At 39.9% G+C, this 20,105-nt stretch overlaps 2 protein-coding genes across 3 annotated transcripts; one reads left to right on the top strand and one right to left on the bottom strand.

The window, feature by feature from the left end:
- Positions 1–2,878: 2,878 nt before the first annotated feature.
- r3hcc1l (R3H domain and coiled-coil containing 1-like) lies at positions 2,879–8,525 on the bottom strand. Its single transcript, XM_023275271.3, has 7 exons — positions 8,412–8,525; positions 7,586–8,059; positions 7,156–7,343; positions 6,113–6,183; positions 5,701–5,796; positions 5,215–5,355; positions 2,879–3,314 (listed from the first exon to the last, which is right to left on the bottom strand). The coding sequence occupies exons 2-7, from the start codon at positions 8,033–8,035 to the stop codon at positions 3,262–3,264; spliced, it is 999 nt and encodes a 332-aa protein (XP_023131039.2). The 5' UTR covers positions 8,036–8,059; positions 8,412–8,525; the 3' UTR covers positions 2,879–3,261.
- A 258-nt stretch (positions 8,526–8,783) lies between these two features.
- crtac1a (cartilage acidic protein 1a) lies at positions 8,784–18,465 on the top strand. 2 transcript variants are annotated; one of them, XM_035950525.2, is made up of 14 exons: positions 8,784–8,935; positions 9,737–9,942; positions 10,093–10,289; positions 10,382–10,518; positions 11,250–11,406; positions 11,493–11,627; positions 13,402–13,538; positions 13,615–13,751; positions 13,851–13,933; positions 14,108–14,208; positions 15,330–15,498; positions 16,237–16,382; positions 16,619–16,658; positions 17,823–18,465. In XM_035950525.2, exons 2-14 carry the CDS (start codon positions 9,746–9,748, stop codon positions 17,939–17,941), a joined length of 1,755 nt encoding a protein of 584 aa, XP_035806418.2. In that variant the 5' UTR covers positions 8,784–8,935; positions 9,737–9,745; the 3' UTR covers positions 17,942–18,465. The 2 variants fall into 2 exon arrangements, with proteins under 2 accessions (XP_035806418.2, XP_023131014.2); XM_023275246.3 differs by lacking the exon at positions 17,823–18,465 and adding an exon at positions 16,792–17,024.
- Positions 18,466–20,105: the final 1,640 nt, after the last annotated feature.

The raw sequence follows: 20,105 nt of genomic DNA, 5'->3' as shown, positions 1-20,105 counted from the left end.
AAAATCAAAACACCTGTTTCTAGTTGTATCTTAACAGTAATGTACTGTCACACTTGACAATAACTCTAAACATGGAGTTTAGACTTAAAATGAATAAGAGTAATATATAACATTAACATCACACACCCATACAATAATGCAATAAATTTCACATTAAAATTATTGATTTATTCCGATTCTTTATATTTACACACCTTATTCTGATTGCTTTAAGTTTCAGGGAAAGATCGTGTACATTAAAACTGCATGCTGTACCTTCAGCAAACACTAGAAAACTATATAAATAACTGCCTTAACAACTTGTCCATGAAATGAGACATTGTTTTCTCCTGTTTATTGTCTTGCACTTGTTTCTAGTTGCATTTTAACAACAATGTACTGTCGCACGGGACAACAACAAAATGTAAACTAGTCATTTTTTTATTTCTGTACCCAGTGATCTGGCTGAACAAAAACCTTTTTAGAAACAAGGAATCTCTGCATGAAAATGGACTTGTCAGTGCTCATTTAAAACTACTGATTTGAAAAGAAATGAACATGTTCTGATGCCTCCTCTCAGGCTGCAGCACTTTAATTAGCCCACTATGAGCCACGTGGCACAGAGTCTCAGTCGCCCTCAGTCGACGAGCACACTGTTACAAAACTAGCTTTCTTACAGCAGTTCAGCATTAAACTGATTTGGATATTAAGCAGTGGGAGAGTTGACATCACATAGTAACTCTGATTAAATAACTGTCCAGAGGCTATTTGAAAATTCAGCATCAATTATCTTTTTAAACATCCGGGTGATCTGTTGTATCGCTGCGGTAACATGTCAACAGATAGCAGCTACTGCAGCCAGATGTTAATATCAGATTTAGGTTTGATACAAAGTTCACTAACTAAGAACAAATGACAAATTTGCAGCTCTTTTTCCAAGCTGGCTGAAAGTGGTGTAATTATTGGCTGAGGAGGTGAATGAGTCGCAGTGCCACATGGTCTGTGGTCGGCTGGGTGAAGCCTCAGAGGAGGCGGCTGCCTGCAGCTGGCAGAAAAGTCTCTCGAGCCTGAGTTGTGTGTGTGTGGTTGTCTGAGGAAGCTGAATTATGAAAGCTGAAAGTTTAATTGGGAGAGTGAATTCGAGGACAAAACCTTAATTAAATAAATACAGTCTCTCTGTATTGAAAGCTTTTACAATTCCAATATCTCAACTTTCTAGGAATAAAGACTTTTTCTTAAATCTAAAGCCGTTTGAAAGAGTTGCGGTAAACCCCTAGTGCCACTGAATGTCTCACCTAATAGAGCATGTAATGCTGGAATAGAAATGTTGTTGAAATAGTGCCTTTCTCTAAATCATTTATTTAACTGCCAATGCAACAAATTAAATGTATGCAACTGAAATACAGTATCTGCAACAGAAGCTGCTCTCATTTAAGAATGATGCATGACACTGGGTGTCGGTTCACGCTGCAAACGACCCAACATGATGGTTTAAAAGGGAAGTAATGTTTAATAAGGGTGAGCCTTCAACTGTTAAACATTTATAAATTGACACAAATTTAATTCCACCACTCAAATAGAAACTAATCTCAACAATGCTTCATTTGCACCAATCAGCCACAACATTAAAACCACAGGGAAATGAGTGAATAACCTTGTTATAATGAAGTAATGTGCTGGAGAAAATAGCAAGAGAAAGGATGTGAGCAATTATGACAAGGGCCAAACTGTGATGGAATGATGACCGGGTCTGAACATGTCAAAAAACAGCAGCTCTTGTGCAGTGTTCACAGTATGCTGATGTTTGTACCTACCAGAAGTTGGCCAAGGAAGCACAACTGGTTAACCATGACAGCGCCACTGACGCATGTGTGATGTATCTCCCAGAATCGCTACTGCAGCACAAATTGCTGAAAACTGCAATTCTTGATAAGAAAAAAAAATGTCACAACACACAGAGTATCACATCTTGCTGTATATGAGACTCTACATAGAGTGTCTATGCTGACCCGTCCAACACCAAAAGCACCTCCAATGGAGAGTCAGAACTGAACCACGGAGCAATGGAAGAAGGTGACATGGACTGCTGAATCATATTTTCTTTTCTTGTTATGGTCTTAGCAGCCTCCCTAGTGTGTCATGTTTCACCATCTCTTTACCTTGTTACCCCAGTTGAGGCAGATGTCCACCCTCAGTGAGCCTGGTTCTGCTTAAGATCTCTTCCTGTTTAAAGGGAGATTTTCTTCCCGTTCCATGTTTGTTCAAAGGAAACTGCTAAATATGTTGGGTTCCTTTCTACAATATGGAACGGCGTAAACCCTACTATGTGAAGCAATTTACAGATAAAATGTTTTAGGACTGGGATAAAGCCGGAGCTAACGGAATTCAATTTTACATTCTGTGGACAATGAGAAGTGTGTGTGTGTGTGTCTGTGTGTGTGTGGTTTACCTGGGTAAATACGACAGCAGGATGCACTATGGGAATAAAGCAAGCCAGTGGAAGCAGTGTGATGCTCTCTGTGATGTTCTTCTGGGGAAACTTTGGGTTGTGGCATTCCTGTGGATATTACTCTGACACATAACACCTACCTAAATACTGTCGCAGACTAACACGTCCCTGATGGCAGGATCATGATCCCCGACACACTGCAAAAACTGTTCAGGAATAGTCTAAGTAGCACAGGTGTTGACAAGATGACATGTCCAATCCATGGAGGCTTAATCTTGCAACTTACAGGACTTTGTCAGAATCTTCTGCTCACTTCTTGGGGCCTGATCACACAGAGCCATGAGTATTGGTGCACAAGGGAAGCCCATACAATGTTAGGTAACTGGCTTTAATGTTGTGGCTGATTGGTGTATAATGTTATACTGCATCACTACGATTAAATTTACATGATACGTGACACATCCACATTTTTAATCTTTAAAAACATTGAAAAATATCCATATAAAGAAAAACATGAAGCTTTGGATCTATACAGAAAACAATAAATTCAGCAAATCATTTTCACTTGGAAAATTTCTTAGCCTCAGTGCTTCATTACAAACTGCGTTCACAATGTCAGAGATTTGAGAGTAAGTCCGGGTGAGTCAGGTGGTGGTAGTCCCGATGATGTTACGGGTCAAGAGTTTTTGCACGGACGAAGGAAAACATGGAGGGAACCCATTTCTGGGAAGTGGGCTGGTAGGAGGGAGTGGCAAGTTGAAAAAAACAGAAGAGGAGAAGAAACTGAAAAGTGTGAGTCCTCTGTTGAATCAAGGAATCAAATGTGTGTCCAGTCACTTCCCCTCCCAAGCATCTTCCCTCTGCTTGGCTGCCAGACGCTTTTGCTCTGCGAGATAAATCACAGACAGACAGTTCAACACATGAACAAGTGAAAGCCATTGTATAAACAACACTTAGGTGGTTCGCTGCTCTAAATTTATATCACCATCTTCACCACATGTAGAGAAGTGAAGAGCTGGAGCAGATTGAAGAGCCAGCTGCAAATTAATCTGTGCATATGACCATACGTGGCATCTCCTCCAAGTACACAACATTCCACACATGATGCATTTGTGCACTCACATTTACTGTGCGTGTTGTGATCTTACACAAAGAGCACAGCAGTGAGTCCATGCTAAGAACAAAGGAGCTTTTTTTAGCTTTGCTATACTCAAGGCTCTGACTTCCTGGACTGACTGTTCAGTGGACAGCCAGTTGCGGTTTTCTGTGCCTATATACTTATGTTCCATCTGTGAAGGGAAATGACTGCTGTACTGATTATAGACCTGTTACGATCCACACAGCAATGGGTGAATTTCTCTTGGCTTCACTTTGCAGCGAAACTTTCCACTTTCTTCAATATGTATGAAAACAGCTCCCACTTGTGGTGGAAACCTTGTGACGCAAACACTGGGTTCACGTTCCAATATCCCTATTTCCATTCTATGTAGTATGCCAGAAAAACATTTAGTTTGTTCCAATACATAGTATGGCAAATTCATCCATCTATCCATTATCTGTACACCACTTAATCCTCATTAGGGTCACGTAGAGACAAACAAGCACCCTCACATTCGCATCTATGGAAAATTTACAATCACAAATTAACCTCAGCATGTTTTTAGACTGTGGGAGGAAGCCGGAGCACCTGGAGAAAACCCACACATACACAGGGAGAACATGCAAACTCCATGCAGAAAGATCCCAGGTCCAGGCCAGGACGCGAACCAGGGATTTTCTGGCTGCAAGGCGACAGTGCTAACCACCGAGCCAGAGTATGGAAAATCTAGTATGTCAAAAATACCAGGATGTCCTAGTACATCTGGTGGGATTTTGCGGCGTGCAAGCCAGCATTCTTCTCTCACTATTTTTACCCACAATCCTCTGTGCAATTATGTCACATTGAAAACAAGCTTGAGCCACTAAAAGTGCACAGACAAGTGACCATTCATTTTGCACGATAGGCTGTAACAAATATAAGAGGAAGGCAAAATATTATAGCACAGAAGTATGTCTCAGCAATATGCAGACTTCACAAAACACTATGTACTTTGTAATGGCAGTTGTAGTACATACTTAAAGTAAAAAGAGATAATATGCAAATAAGAATGCAGCCTAGGAATTTCAAGTGAAGGCTGTCATGCATTTCACCTATCCATTATCCATATACCGCTTAATTCTCATTAGGGTTGTAGGGGCTGGAGTCTATCTCAGCTGACTTGGGGTGAAGGCAGGGGACACTCTGGACAGGTCACTAGTCTATCACAAGACTACAAAGAGACAAACAAGTACAGTCAGGGACAATTTAGAGTTACCAATTAACCTGAGTATGTTTTCGGACTGTGGGATAAAGCCGGAGAACTTGGAGAAAACCCACGCAAGCACAGGGAGAACATGCAAACTCCACACAGAAAGATTCCAGGCCCAGGCTGGGACGTGAACCGGAGATTTTCTAGCTGTGAGGCGACAGTGCTAACCAACAAGTCACTGTGCAGCCCTATTTCAGGAATGATTCCAGGTTAAGTGAGAACCCTGCATGTGACTTGTACATTAACTAGTGAATATTTTGTCACTTTAGCAGCAGCCCACCCAAGATAAGGATCTGTCTTCAGTCTACATTTACAATAAGAATGAGACCAGCCTAGAAAAATAACAAAGAGACCTTGAGAATGAGAAACATTCACTGTGTTCGACTGACCACAACACCACAATCATGAGCTAAACATAATGTGTTGTGTATAATGTACCTTTCGCCTCCTGCAGTTTCTTCCTCTCTGCCTCACGCTGCTCCTTTGTGAGGTTGCTCTTTACACCGAGGGCACCGATCACTAGTCTTCGTGCCAGTGATGCACTCGTCTGAGGTCTCTCTTTAGCAGGCAGGAGGTAGTCTGGGGACGACAGGATTGTTTACATTTGGGAGACACAGCAGTGTAGCATTTTAGGTGCTTTGAATATTTAAATTAACCCGTCATTTAATGGTATCAGGGAAGACTGGTCAAAAAAAACAAATTGTAGCATGCAAACTACCCCAAACATACAACCTGAAACATAAAGAATCTTCAGTGGAAACAAATGAGCCTAAATACAGAGAAAACTGAGAAGATTTTTTTCTGTTTATTGCACTCTGAAATAAGGTAATTGATTTTTTAAAAAATCGTCAAGGCATCCATTTTGAAAGCATCCTTATTTTTGTATTGTGCAAAAGACTAGAAAAACAGGCAGGTGTATTGTACCTGAGCAGCTGCGGGCTTTGGCCTTTGTGGCAGATGAAGATTTGGAGAGTGGTCGCAACTTCATCAGTGGATTTTTGGATCTTAGAGCTTCACGGGCTGAAAAGAGAAAATAAACACAAATCAGTGTGTTGTTTAATAAATTAATACAACTGCAAAATCAAGAAATATGTGGCATTAAGTAAAAAAGAATTGTACATATGTTCACTTAAACGATGGACAAAATAACCGGCAAAAAATAATACAACAGGCCTGAAACAAACGCTTCTATCATCTTAACAGTATAAAGATTTTCTGTCAGAGTCTGTGCGTCAGCATCTACTCATGTCCACAGATTTTCATTACTACGACTGATATTTTCTGCAGAGAATAATGTACTGTAGTTGCCTTAAATGTGAAAAAGAGCTTCACTAACCTGCTATAGGGCTTGAGAAGAGACCCAAGGCGTGTGTGTCATCAATCCACTTAATGTCAAAGCCTCTCTGTCTGGAAACAGTCAGAAGTCACACATAGGCAGTACAGAATATTTCATAACATAACACCTGTGGATCTCAAATGTATTATTTCTACCAAGGACCCCATGCTTACTAAGCTATAAAAACTACTGACTGTTTCATGGTTTTAATCCTGTTAAAAGATTTCCTCACAGTTCTGAAAGACGTGAAATGTGATTTGCTTGCTGTAATTACAGTCAGATGCATCAATATTTGGACATTGACACAATTTTCAGCATTTCGGCTCTGTACACCACCACAGTGGATTTGAAATGAAACAATCAAGATGTGCTTGACTTTCAGCTTTAATTTGAGGGTATTTACATTCAAATCAGCACATTTGATAAGTTCCCTCCACCTTTTTAAGGGACCAAAAGTAATTGGACAACTGGCTGCTCAGTTGTTCCGTGGCTAGGTGTGTGTTGTTCCCTCATTATTTCATTTACAAGGAGCAGATAAAAGGCCTACAATTCATTTCAAGTGTGGTATTTAGGTTTGGAATATGGTGAGGTGAATTCTCAATATGAACTGCAAAGAGCCGTCACTATCAGTGAAGTCTGAGGTGGTGGTGGCAGGGTGAGTCTGCACTTAAAGCATATCTTGATTGTTTCATTTCAAGTACATTTTGGTGACATATAGAGCTGAAATGCTGAAAATCGTGTCAACATCCAAATATTTATGGATCTGACTGTATTCCTCTATTCATGATGCCTTCTGAATGTCCTTTCACATGAATTAATGAGGCACAAAGATTAAGCTGCTCTCATGCTGAAATATATTCCAGAGCTTATATGAAACCATGAATTAGAAAACTAGCTTTTAAAACAATCATACTTATTATTATTATGTTTTACTCGGGATTCATCATGATCTCAAAATAAAGAGAAGACATTAAATCTGAAGAATGTTGATAAATAGAAGAGAAAAAGGGTAAGGGTAGCAATGATACATTAAGTATACATACTGGTAGCACTGAAATAACTTCAGAAGGTCTTCTGTCTTGAACTCTGTAGGGAAGTCATAGATTTCTACGATATGAGAAAGTTCATCGTCTGTGAGGTCAATGTCATCATCGTCATCCCTGTCCATGTTGTAATAATCAAATCGACGCTCCTGGATTGATTCCTTCTTCTTACCATCCCTCACTGCCAGCTGGGAGGGTGAATAAGGAGTACATGCAGTAAGAAAGATGGTAGAAAACAAAACGACAAGAAGAAAAGAATAAGAGGCACTGGACCTGAACTACAACTCTGTGTTGTGTTTGTCCAGTGCTGTAATAGACTGCATTCTTAGCTGCACATACACATACAAATAAATGAATATAAAAATAGAAGGTTTTTGTGGTAATCGTGACTTTATGTTTTTGTGTCAACAAAATCCACAACAGCTCTCACCTCTTCAAGCAGATGCGGATCCAAACAGTCTCCATCATCATTGAACAAGGTGTCCCAGCTTTCCTCTTCCCCCTTTTCTTCCTGAGGAGATGCTGCTTCCTGCTGTGACGTACCCTCTGTCTCCACAGTGGATGAGTCGGGCTGCCCATTAACCACCACCTCTGCTCCCTGTAGTTGCTCCTCCTTCACATCAGGATCATTTTTCTGTATCTCACCTCTATCTCCTCCTCCAGCCTTGTCCTTCTTGTTCTTTGCGTTCTTTCGTGCCTTGTCTGTATAGCGAGGTCTGGGTCTTGGTTTACCTTCTCCCTGAGTCTGAGCTTTGTCTTTGGAGGCGTGCAGTCGTTGTTTGGGGACATACAGAGGCTGGCTGGGCTTCTTAGACTGAGAGGGAGGTGTATGTGTTGGCTGGGATGGAGTACAGTCTTCTTTAGGCTGTTCTGCCTCCATGGTTCAATGACGGATCCAAAACATCTGGATCAATGAGAAACGGGAACATTCATTTTCACAACACTATAAAACCGATTTCAAAGACACTTTAATGGCTGATGATTATTAGTAATTAGAGTTAATAGATATTACTTTAAGCTATTTGAACTAGGAACTGCTCCGGGAGCACAGTTTTGAAATTAAACTGTACACTAGCTACAGTTAGCTAACCGATTTAGCTATTAGCTGCTAAACTTCCTCTCGTTATGGCTGTAGTTACTGTTTATTTAGGACACAAATATACAGTTAATGAAGAGCTGTATTAAATGTAACTGTGTTCATTTATGTTCATTCACGCTATTAAACAACACTAACATAAAATACATTTTTAGCTTACCCGTGTTTGGTTTGTTTAACATCAGATTTTCGTCGCACTGCTGACGCAAGCGCAGATCAACGAAAAGCATTGTGGGAGATGAAGTTATTATTCGGCGCCGCGGCCCAAACAAACTTGGCACTTATGACGTTTATTTAGAGATTAATTTGTTTTGTTGGCAGATTGTGCGTTGTTTTGTATGTTTAAATATTTTATTCAGCAGATTAAATTAACATACTGTGGCTCGAAAGTGTGTTTTTTGTGCTTCCGATGTAAAATGTTTACGTAGCGGTAACTACAAACGGACAAATTCCGGCGTCTTGGAGACACGCGCAGAGAAGCACAGGCCAGCCATTGGTCAACTTCCTTATTATTCAGAAAGCTCTACTCTGATTGGCCAGTTTTTTTCCACGTTATACAAGCTGTTTCGTAAATTTTAAATACACGAGTTGTGTAAGGTGAAAAATCTTTATATAATAACGGAGCAGAGTAACTCACTTCACTCCAGCGGAATCACATCAGCCACAGCTTTACGCACTGAAACGGTAAGACGGTATTAAGTTAATGAAGACATGAAATTCCTGCAGGCGACTCTGCTCAGTACAGTGCAGATATGAGGAGTCATGCATGCTCTCATTTATATAGATCTCATTGCATTGTGCAAAAATAACTTATAGTGAAGTGGTGGAGTTTAAATGTTTATAAGTCAGGAATACAGAATGCCATTAGTAATTCACTGTATGCATGTGGTTGCTGCAAAAATGTTGATATCACTGTTTAATTGTGAAAGAAACACTTTAAACTTCAGATGTAATCTATTGAGATTTTCCACTGACTTTGTTTTTCTTTGTGTAAAATTTAAATCTCAATATGGATTCTAACAATGATGTAGTCATTACTGAAGTCAAATCATATGTATTTGTATTGCACGTTCAAAATCAACCTGAGTTGACTAAAGTACTACACATGTTAATGGATAGGTATAAAAATGTGCATACTATATATAAATATCTAAACACTATATTGCTTGTTTAATCAATTTGTAAAACAAAATAAACTAGAACAGGCAAAAAAGCAACTTGTAAGATCAAGTTCTAAAATAAAGAAAATTAATAGGAAATAAGTCCTTTAAGATCAGTCAAAAGCTTGAAAACGTACATCTTGAGGTTGTTCTTGAAAATATCAATGAAGGAGGAACATTTTTACACAAAGGAGAAGAACCTTAGAGTGAAATCTGTATTAACCTGTGTAAAGATGGAAGCGTGTCTTAGTATTTCAGCTCAAGCACACAGAATTAGCATCTTGAATTGAGATACATTAACCGGTCTTGATCTGTGTCCTATCAGGCTGCAGTAATGTGGGGTTCTCGTCTGCTGCTCCTCCTGGTCACGCTGTGGCATCAGTCCCACAGCCAGAACTCTCAGCCAGTGCTCCAGGTTGTTACACAGACAATGCTTCCTCCTGACAGTGTGCACAATCCCACACAGCTCAACTATGGGATGGCTGTGACAGATGTGGATGGTGACGGTGATCTGGAAGTGGTGGTGGCAGGGTGAGTGTGGAAAATCATTAAACACATGAGAGTAGATGGGATTATGACTTACAGCTGCTTCATAACCCTATGCAGGATTTTTTTTTTTTTTTTTTTTTTTTTTTTTTTTTTTTAACATAAAAATGTGTTTTAAGTGATGTTCTCTCTCAGGTACAATGGGCCCAACTTGGTGCTGAAGTACGACCGGGCTCAAAACAGGCTGGTTAATATTGCTATTGATGACAGTAACTCTCCATACTATGCACTGAGGGACCGGGCAGGCAATGCTATTGGAGTTACCGCCTGTGATGTGGATGGAGATGGACGTGAGGAGATCTATTTCCTCAATACCAACAATGCCTACTCTGGTAAATTCCCCTGACTACTTCCAAAAGGTGCACAAGTAAATAATTAAGGTAGTTGAAAGATTTTTCCTCACAATGTATGACCTTTTGTGCAGGACGGGCAACATACACAGACAAGCTGTTCAAGTTTCGCAATGGTCGTTTTGAGGATCTGCTCGGTGACGAGCTCAATGTGCGTCGCGGCGTCGCTAATCGCATGGCAGGACGTTCAGTCGCATGTGTCGACAGAAAGGTCAGTAAACCCACTTTCCTTATATTAGGGTTGATCATAACACTGTTTTAAATTTGGCCACCACCCCTGTTGAAACAGCCTCTTTGTGCACTGATCCAACCCTCCTTTCACATCTGCAACGCTTGTAATGCTCCCTGGAAATCCCATTATGTAAACATTGCAAGCACCACCTGCGGTGAGCACTGAATCTTTTAAACTGTGTCACAAATGCAACCTTTCAACTTCAATTTCATTTTTGCTGAGCAAGAAGTCACAGGGAATCACAGCTAGTGAGCAGAGCGGGTGGGGGGCGATGATTGTGTTACTGTGGCCAAAAAACGTATACATTGAACGGCACATTGAAGCAGCACTGCTGTTTCTTCTCTTAATGGTAGCTGCAGACCCACCTTTTGTCACCGATGATGATTCCTAACATGGCTCACCTCAGCTGCTGGCTCGCAAAGACATAATTAAATTGCAAAAACATAAAAACACGTGTAACAGTGGTCCTGCTGTTGATAGTAGTGTCATGTCATATCCTGACTGATGGCAGTTTCTGCTCACTTGCTGAACACCTGTGACCATGGACACACTCCTTACACACTCACCACAAACAGTCTTTTTGGTCAATCCTTGAAAAGTATCACGATTTCACTGTACACATTTCAGCTTCTGTCTTTCACCAATCTCCTGCTTTTTAAGCGAATTTAACACAATTTCTCATTTTAAGAAAAGCTCTTGTTGCTCTGCAGGGAACAGGCCGCTACTCGATCTACGTGGCCAACTACGCCAGTGGCAACGTCGGGCCACACGCTCTTTTAGAAATGGATGAGTCTGCCAGTAACGTCGCAGAGGGCGTCGTCGCTCTGTCTGATGTCGCTGCTGCAGCCGGGGTCAACAGGTTCACAGGTCAGGAGTCACACTGGATCTGAAGCATGTGATGGTTTTAAGTTTGTAAAGGCAGCCGAGGCCTTTACTGTTGGCTTGTTGTGCAGGAGGTCGCGGTGTGGTTGTCGGACCAATCCTGAGCCAGTCGAGGTCTGACGTGTTCTGTGACAATGAAAACGGGCCCAACTTTCTGTTCAAGAACAACGGAGATGGGACTTTTGTTGACATGGCCAGAAAGGCAGGTAAGAACAGGGAAAGGAAAAAAGGGTGAAAATATTATGATAGGAGCCGAAAACCTTATAGTTACCCTTAAAATTGTAGTATTTCTCGAAGTAATCTGACATCTTTCAACATTTAGTTTCATACCACATATTCTGTTTTTTCCTCTGCTGCTATTTAATACCTGGTGGTAGTAGTTAACCTTTAAATGAATTTGGATTATTTGCTTTATTGCTGAGAGTTAAAACAAAGAGACCACTGTTATGTAATCCACCTGTTAACTTAACCTCTGATGGTTGTCCAAAACCAGTCCTTATGCAAACTTGTCTCTTTGAGGCCCCTGCTCCTGTGAGCTAATGGGGTTTAAGCAGCATGATTGGTCTTCCATTGTGTAGAAGCAGGTTAAGTAAACTTTGACTTATTTCAGCGTAACAAATCACCAAAATCTGTTTGGGATCAAATTTTAGGCAAGGAACAATCAGTCCAGTTACTAAATATAATAGTATAATGATATAATAATAGTGTTTTTATTATTAGAGTAATGTTACCTTACTACACTGGAATTTGTAATTATTTCATCTGATGGTTTTTATATGTCTAGAGATAATTGTCAGTTTAGTGAAAGGAGCTTTAGAGCTCATACTTATCCCCTGTAATTCTGAATGTTTGAAAAGTTTGTTTGAAAAGGTGTTAATGATAGAAATAAATGGGTGCTCCTCCTTGTGCATTAATAATCACAATATTTTAATAACTAATATTCACGTGTTTTCATATTTGCAATATATTATATCATGCAGTATATACTTATACATTTATTGTTCCATTTCCTATATATAGTTTGCACATAATTATTTTTTGTAAACTATGACTTGGCAGTTACAAAACAACATATACACCCTCCAGTCAGTGTGGGTGATAATGCCTGCATGAAGGGGGCCTGAGGAGTGAAGTCTGAGAGGCTGCAGTGGAATCACAACCTCACAACGATGACATGACTTAAAGAAATTACACAAATTGATATTTATACTGTACAGACTTGTGCAACTCATAAGTATTAAAGATTCTGGTAGATGAATCGACTTATGTTTGGTAGAACACTGACTGTACATGAAGAGGGGTTCACCCTTATAATGTCCGCCATAGGTTTCAATGAGAGTGATTTTGAAGCTAAGTGTGGCGGCTCAAGTCATTGCCATCTTGGCAGAGCCTGACTCCTGCTGACTTCTTGCTAATTCAAAGAAAGGCACAGAGGTGGAGCTGGAGGCAGGTAATGCAAACACCTCTGGGCCATGGGCTGTCCTGTTCACTCAAACAGGTCACAGAAATTAAGCCTAACTTTCAGCCTGAACACAATGTAAATGGCTGAGTTATTTAAAAAATGACCCCCATACAGTTTACCGGAAGACTCGCTATCGAGACCAAAATAGTTTTTGTTCCAGGCTGTAAACCTTCTTAATTCTGCTGTAAAGTTGGGCATTTTGACATTGGGGTCTATGAAGATTGGCTTTTTATCTTTGGAAGCCTCAAGTGGACATTCGCGGAACTGCAGCAGTTTTTACTACTTCTGTGTTTACTTAATTTTTCAGCCCAAAGTTGCTGTTTAGAAAATAACCTGACTCTCCTGCCCCTAGTCTTTGTTAAGCTAAGAAAAACACTTGCTGGATTTAGCTTTAAATTTCACAGATATAGAAGAGGCGCTTCTCGTCATTTTCTTTTTTTTTTTTACTGAGTTATATGCAAATATAGTATTGTTTGTTTACGGCGCTGTAGCCTTTAATGTTGTGTTCATATATAAAGGTGTGGAGGATCGATACCAGCACGGCAGAGGAGTGGCACTAGCTGACTTCAATGGTGATGGAAAGACAGACATTGTCTATGGCAACTGGAACGGCCCACACAGACTTTACCTGCAGAGCAGCGACGCCAAGTTCCGGGTACGAGGATAAAAGTTGGCAAAATATAAAGGTTATAATAAAGCATGAGTTGACAGTTACATGTTTTTCTGTGCAGAATATTGCTACTGGAGGATTTGCTACACCATCACCTATTCGCACCGTCATCGCTGCCGACTTTGATAATGACAAGGAGCTGGAGGTGTTCTTTAACAACATTGCCTACAGAGGATCCTCCCCTAACAGGCTCTTCAAGTAAGAATTCAAATATTGTGTGAACTAAAGTCCACCTGAGATACTTTGAATTATTGCTTAGGTTATCGGCAGTTTTTGAAAGCTTGTGTTTGTTTGTAGGGTGTCGAGGCGAGCTAATGCAGACCCTTTGATACAGGAGCTTAATGTGGGAGATGCTGCAGAGCCACAGGGGAGAGGAACAGGTCAGATATCTGTAAACTCAGACCTATTTTCATCTGTTTTATTCTCAATATGCTATTGTAATTATGTTGCCTCGGCTACCAATATGTTTGGATGAGATTCACAGCCGTCAGATGAACACAACAGTGAAGTTGTTGTGTAAGTCAGTGCAGTGAAAACAGTCTGTGTTTGGACAGGTGGCACTGTGACAGACTTGGACGGCGACGGACAGCTGGACCTGCTGCTGGCACATGGAGAGAGCGCTCAGCAGCCAATCTCTGTCTTCAAAGTCACACAGGTGAGAGTGTTTGTGCATGTGTCTGAATGTTTGTACTTGTTCAGAACAACTGAGACATCTACTGTGAAGTGACATTAGCAGTCAGTTATGTTGAGCCTAAAACCACGGTGTTCAGTGTCATGAATATGGCTCTCTTTAAGCCAGCTAGATCACCATGGTAACTCAAGCTGCACAGGTGACCCGCTTTAGAGGATGCTCTGTTCAGAGTCTGGGATTTTAACTGGCTGAAAGATGCACTACCCCTTCATCAGTTCTTTCCCTGATGATTGTCTGAGGTTAAATCAGCAAACCTGTTGGGCCATATGTCAGTAACGCCATTAACTGAAGATGTGCAGTTACTGTAATGTAACCTGTTGCGATGTGTTGATCCAGGAGCCGACATGCATTTCATTGGTGATGCTGCAAATGCATAAATATGCTTTTATGCCTGGTCCTGATTTGCAGCCAGGTTTGTTTTAACCTCTATGTACTGCAGCTAATGAAACATAGATTCTAAAATTTAGTGGCGTTCATCACAGAGAATATTCAGTTAGTAACATTAATTTCACTTGGATTTGGCCAAAAACTACAGTGATTTCCATGTGTCCTTGAATAAGGATCAGGGCCAGACTTAAATGCACTGCTTGAGTATCATGTTTTAATAAATGGCGTCTAACGTTTCAGAGCTCTAATGTGCAGCCATCATGTTAGAAATAAGTATGGTAAAATAAACATATTAGTTATGCAATTAGCTATTTCCTATCAGCTTTCCTCTCTTGCATCATTCTCAGTAGAAGTATTTTTTATTCATAATAAAATTTTATATTTTTCATTTCTCTATTATAACAAGCTGTTGCTCTGACTGAATTAGGTGGCATATGATTGGTCCATTTCATGTGAAAATGACATCACATCACACTTCAAATGTCCCTTTTCATGGGAGGGCACAGAGGATGATAAAGAAAACTAATTAATAAAGAAAGTTGATAACCACTGTTGTGATATTTGTTATCTCTGGATGGGATTTTAGGTTTTGTTGAGCCAGCTAACTCAAAGAAAGCCTGGCTTGGTTGAATATGCTTCATGTTACAACCCTCTGGACTTTGACTACCTAATAACTAACCCGTCGTCCTTGTTGTCAGGGCTCGTCCAATAACTGGCTGCGGGTGATTCCTCGCACCCAGTTTGGTGCTTTTGCTCGGGGTGCCAAGGTAACGGCCTTCACCAGTCAGAGTGGAGCTCAGACACGCATCATTGACGGAGGTTCAGGCTACCTGTGTGAGATGGAGCCGGTTGCCCACTTTGGTTTAGGTAAACTTCTTGAGACATTGTAGACACTGAAAAATAACCTTTCAAGTAAACAACAGTATATACTGCTTTTTTTTTTTTTTAAACTGTAAACCAAGTATGCACATAGTTTTTATGACTATATACTGGAGTTTGGAGAGTCCGTTAGCTTAGCTTAGCCTAAAGACTTGAATCCAGAGAGAAACAGTTAGTCTGCCTTCGCCCAAAGTTCAAAAATTCACTTTCCAAAACCTCGAAAGCTAATAATGAACATGTAGCAAATTTTTTAGAGTGGATTTAGTGTGCATTGTAACTATGTCTTGACAAACAACAGTCACAATCTACCAGTTCAACGCTTCTGTCATTCGTCTTTTTTATTTGTGTTGTCTAATGTGCTGTATTGTTGTTTGTAAATGGACCAAACAAAAACTATACAAAGTTTTACTCAAAAATGTAAAGCTTTATTAATGCGTGTGATTGGTGGGTAGCTAGTTTAATATGCTAAGCTAAGCTAAGCTATTGGGAAGGCAAATAGTTTATGCTACAGTTGCTCTCATTCAAGTCTTAGAAATCTAAATAGTAGAAAAATATAAGATGTATACAACAACTAAGTATACAATGTGATAAATAATGGCAGAATTATAATTGTGTCATTGCACAGACAAGTGGTCATTTCTCATTATTGAGTTTCAACTCAAGAAGCAAATGTGGTGAAGGTAAAATAAAATGAGAAAATGACAAAACTGTGTAAATTTCTCCCAGGAACTGACCAGGTGACGGTGCTGGAGGTCTCTTGGCCAGACGGCACGGCCATCACTCGAACTCTTCAGGCCGGTGAGATGAACTCGGTGGTGGAAGTCGCTTATCCTAAACAAGGGGAAATGTCTGTGCTTGCCAATGACACGCAGGTACACAGTACGGATTCATGGCATGAATTATGAACATGTGTTTTTCTAAGTAAGTGGCTTTATATACTGAACAAACACATCACAGTCTAATTTCAGAAACCATTTTACAACAGAATGTAACACAACAGACTGTTTTCTCTTAATTTTTTATAGATTTTAGACTTTTGTCTGTAAAATCAAAAAGAATCAATGTACTTGATTTGAATACCAACTTCTTTTTTCTTCCTTTTTCTCAGTGTGGGAATGGCTTCACTGTCAAGAATGGCCGCTGCGCAGGTAAGCATGTATTATTATTATTATTATTATTATTATTATTATTATTATTATTATTATTATTATTATTATTACCAAATATTGTGTTTGCATGATGTTTTCTTTTTAATTTACCTGAATGTTTATGTTTCTACAGGTCTGTGAGGATAATCACATGAAATGCAATAAAGAACTGATGTGAATGATGTTGTTACAGAGAACATGGTTTTAATAAGTTTTTTTGTCTTTGTTTTAAGAGAGGGGCCTTGTTTTCATTACTCTATGAGTAGTTTTAATATTTTTGTTTACAATATTTTAGTATTTTTTCTGTATTTTACTCTTCACTTCTACTGCTGTACTTTGATTTAATAAACTGCATCACATCAATAAGCTGCGTGAGTCAGATTATCCTTTCATATCTGTCTTGTGACACATCTAGCCCCACATACAGTGTCACCACTTACACTTACTTTGACTCACAACAGCAGTGAATGCAGCAAGTGCTTCCTACATGTTTTAAGACGTGCTGAGTTTGCACTAAAACCTGCTGACACACAACTATTGTAGTAAGAGTGAGGCATGAACTCTTTGGCTGCCACACACTCACCAAAAACAATCAGAAAGGATTTTGTCCAAAGGACACATCCTGGGGCTGCACAGTGGCGTAGTGGTTAGCACTTTCGCCTTGCAGCAAGAAGATCCCTGGTTCGTGTCCCGGCTTTCCCGGGATCTTTCTGCATGGAGTTTGCATGTTCTCCCTGTGCATGCGTGGGTTTTCTCCGGGTACTCCGGCTTCCTCCCACAGTCCAAAAATATGCTGAGGTTAATTGATTATTCTAAATTGCCCGTAGGTGTGAATGTGAGAGTGATTGTTTGTCTCTGTATGTAGCCCTGTGACAGACTGGTGACCTGTCTAGGGTGTCCCCTGCCTTCGCCCGAGTCAGCTGGGATAGGCTCCAGCCCCCCCCATGACCCTAGTGAGGATTAAGCGGTGTATAGATAATGGATGGATGGATGGACACATCCTGGGTTTCTTAGATGTCCCCTGTGTGAACCTCTCCTGCCTTTCATCATCTTCTTACCACATGGATGACCATTTATTTTGTTCTGTCTCAATCTGATGTGTGCCTTTCCTTGTTTTTCCACCATTTTTGTTGACCCTTCCCTGTTCTCTCTACATCTATGCAGCGTTGGCTCCATTTTACGACGGCATTCGTTCTGCAGTCTCCGCGTTTGAAGCCTCCTGTTTTAACACTATTTTACTGCAGTGTGTGTTGGTGCTGTCTGCACTGGCAGATCTGAGGTGAGAGTAGTCTGCAGGGAAATGATGACAGCCTTCATCCAGTGTTGCCTGGACTAAATGTGCTATAAGGACTCACTGTGGCCTGCAGTGTCCATTTGTTATATTAGGACACACGTCCTCACATCTGGACATCCTGCAGTGGAGACACTTCCAGTTTATTTTGATAAGTTGGTTGCATGAGGAAGTCCCTCTGTGTTGTAAGTGAAGACTGAGACACTGGATCAGTCTCCTACCCTTTACCCAGCTGTAGTGTCATATAACAAGGCAGGCATGCATGCAAACATGAGGGCATTTGCTTCACCAAAGTTTTTTACAACACTTTGACTTGTCACAGGACGAACATCAAAAGCTGCTTATAACTGTATTGTTGGCTCTGTTCTATTTAAATGTCCCATCAAGTCACATGCACAGAAATAGAATCTATCCATAATTTGTAGTTATTTATTTTTGCTTTACTGGTTGTGACAACAAAATGCCTTTATTTAAAGAGTGTGTTTTGCATATAAATAAACTATGCCAATTTTTTCAGTGGTGTGAAAACGTGTTCTCATACTGTTGTGAATGAAAGTTTACATACACTTATAAAGATCATGCATATCCTGACAGTCTTTATTCCTGCATCTCTGAATTTTCTATGATAGATGATTAAAACACAAGTGTCTGTGTCACAAAAACACTATGCTTTTTGGTTCTTTCAGAAATTTAATATAGTCATTCATTATATATACATGAGATAATGTGATAATACACATTTTCTATACACATACGCCAACCGGGGATCTTCTGTCTGTGAGACGCCAGCGCTAACCACCAAGCCACTGGCAGCTCAATTTACTATATGTCTTCTGGAAATATGGCAAAATCTGCTGGGTCAAAAACATCTGTACAGCAACTTGAAATAGCTATTTTTGTGATGCAGAAAGCTGTGTTAATCAATTTTAATCAAACTAGTGCCTATTTGATACTTTAATCAGACTCAGCCACTACTAACTTTGCTGCTGATCACATGGACAAAGAAAAGGCTTCTGGAGAAACCCCAAGAAGAACAAACCTACCATCAAGAATGGTGGTGGAAGAATTATGCTCTGGGGCTGTTTTGATGCCAGTGGAACTGGTGATTTACACAAAGTAAATGGAAAAATGATGGATTATCTCCACATTCTTCAGGAAAACCAAAAATCATCAGCTAGAAGGTTGATTCTTGGATACAACTGGGTGTTCTAACAAGACAATGATCCCAAACACACATCAAAGGTGGTAAAGAAATGGTTAAATCAGGCTAGAAAAAAGGTTTTAGACTTGTCTCTCCAAAGTTCTGACTTATACCACATCATGAATGAATGTTTTTAGTGACATAGATGCATTTGTTTCAATCATTCCATCATAGAAAATTCTGTGTTGTTGGACTCAAGACTGCCATGATATACATGGTCTTTACAAGTGTTCGTAAAGTTTTGCTCGCAGCTGTTGGTTTCTTTCTTGAAATTTGGGAATGTTGTCATTTACATAGATTTTTAGTCCCCCAAAGTATCTTAAACAATGAAAAAAAAGTGGAGACGCCCATCAGGTTTGCAGATACACACCTGCAGATATTTTCAGACATTGTCAGACAAACTGTACACAACACTTCCATTGCTTTTGAGTTGACATGAAGAAGTTGTTAGAAAAAAAACTGCTCATTTATGCATCAAAAGCAACTTTATTGTCAATCTTGAGATGTTCTTCTGGCCACCTGGCAAAGGTAATCTAAAGAAAATTTCCACTATGTTGAATAGCCAGTTGTATGGTTGTTTTTTTTAGAGCATTGCTGCTACATGTGGAAGGAAACCTTTATTAATGACAGCTGTGAGAATGGAACAAAACACCAAAGGTACGGATGAAAGTATGATTAAACCCTCTGATAGCTGAAGAGCTCACAGGAGCTACACAGCCTTTAGATTGTTCTGTTGGGATTTATCACTATGAGTAATCCTTTTCACAATACATGCAGTCATTATTAATGCAAAAATGTTACAGCAGCATTTCTTTTTAGACATTCTTCTGCAAGGCATCCATGAATGTTCACATGAAAAGTGACAGAAACAGCTGTGTACCATGAAAAGAAGAAGTTTGAAAAGAAGTCAAATAGCTTGCATAAGAAAAAAAATCATTTTGTTCATTCATATAGT

The sequence above is a fragment of the Amphiprion ocellaris genome, chromosome 4, assembly GCF_022539595.1.
Source record: "Amphiprion ocellaris isolate individual 3 ecotype Okinawa chromosome 4, ASM2253959v1, whole genome shotgun sequence".
NCBI lineage: Eukaryota > Metazoa > Chordata > Actinopteri > Pomacentridae > Amphiprion > Amphiprion ocellaris.
Note: the sequence above shows the minus strand (reverse complement) of the source record. Positions and strands in the feature narration are given on the sequence as shown.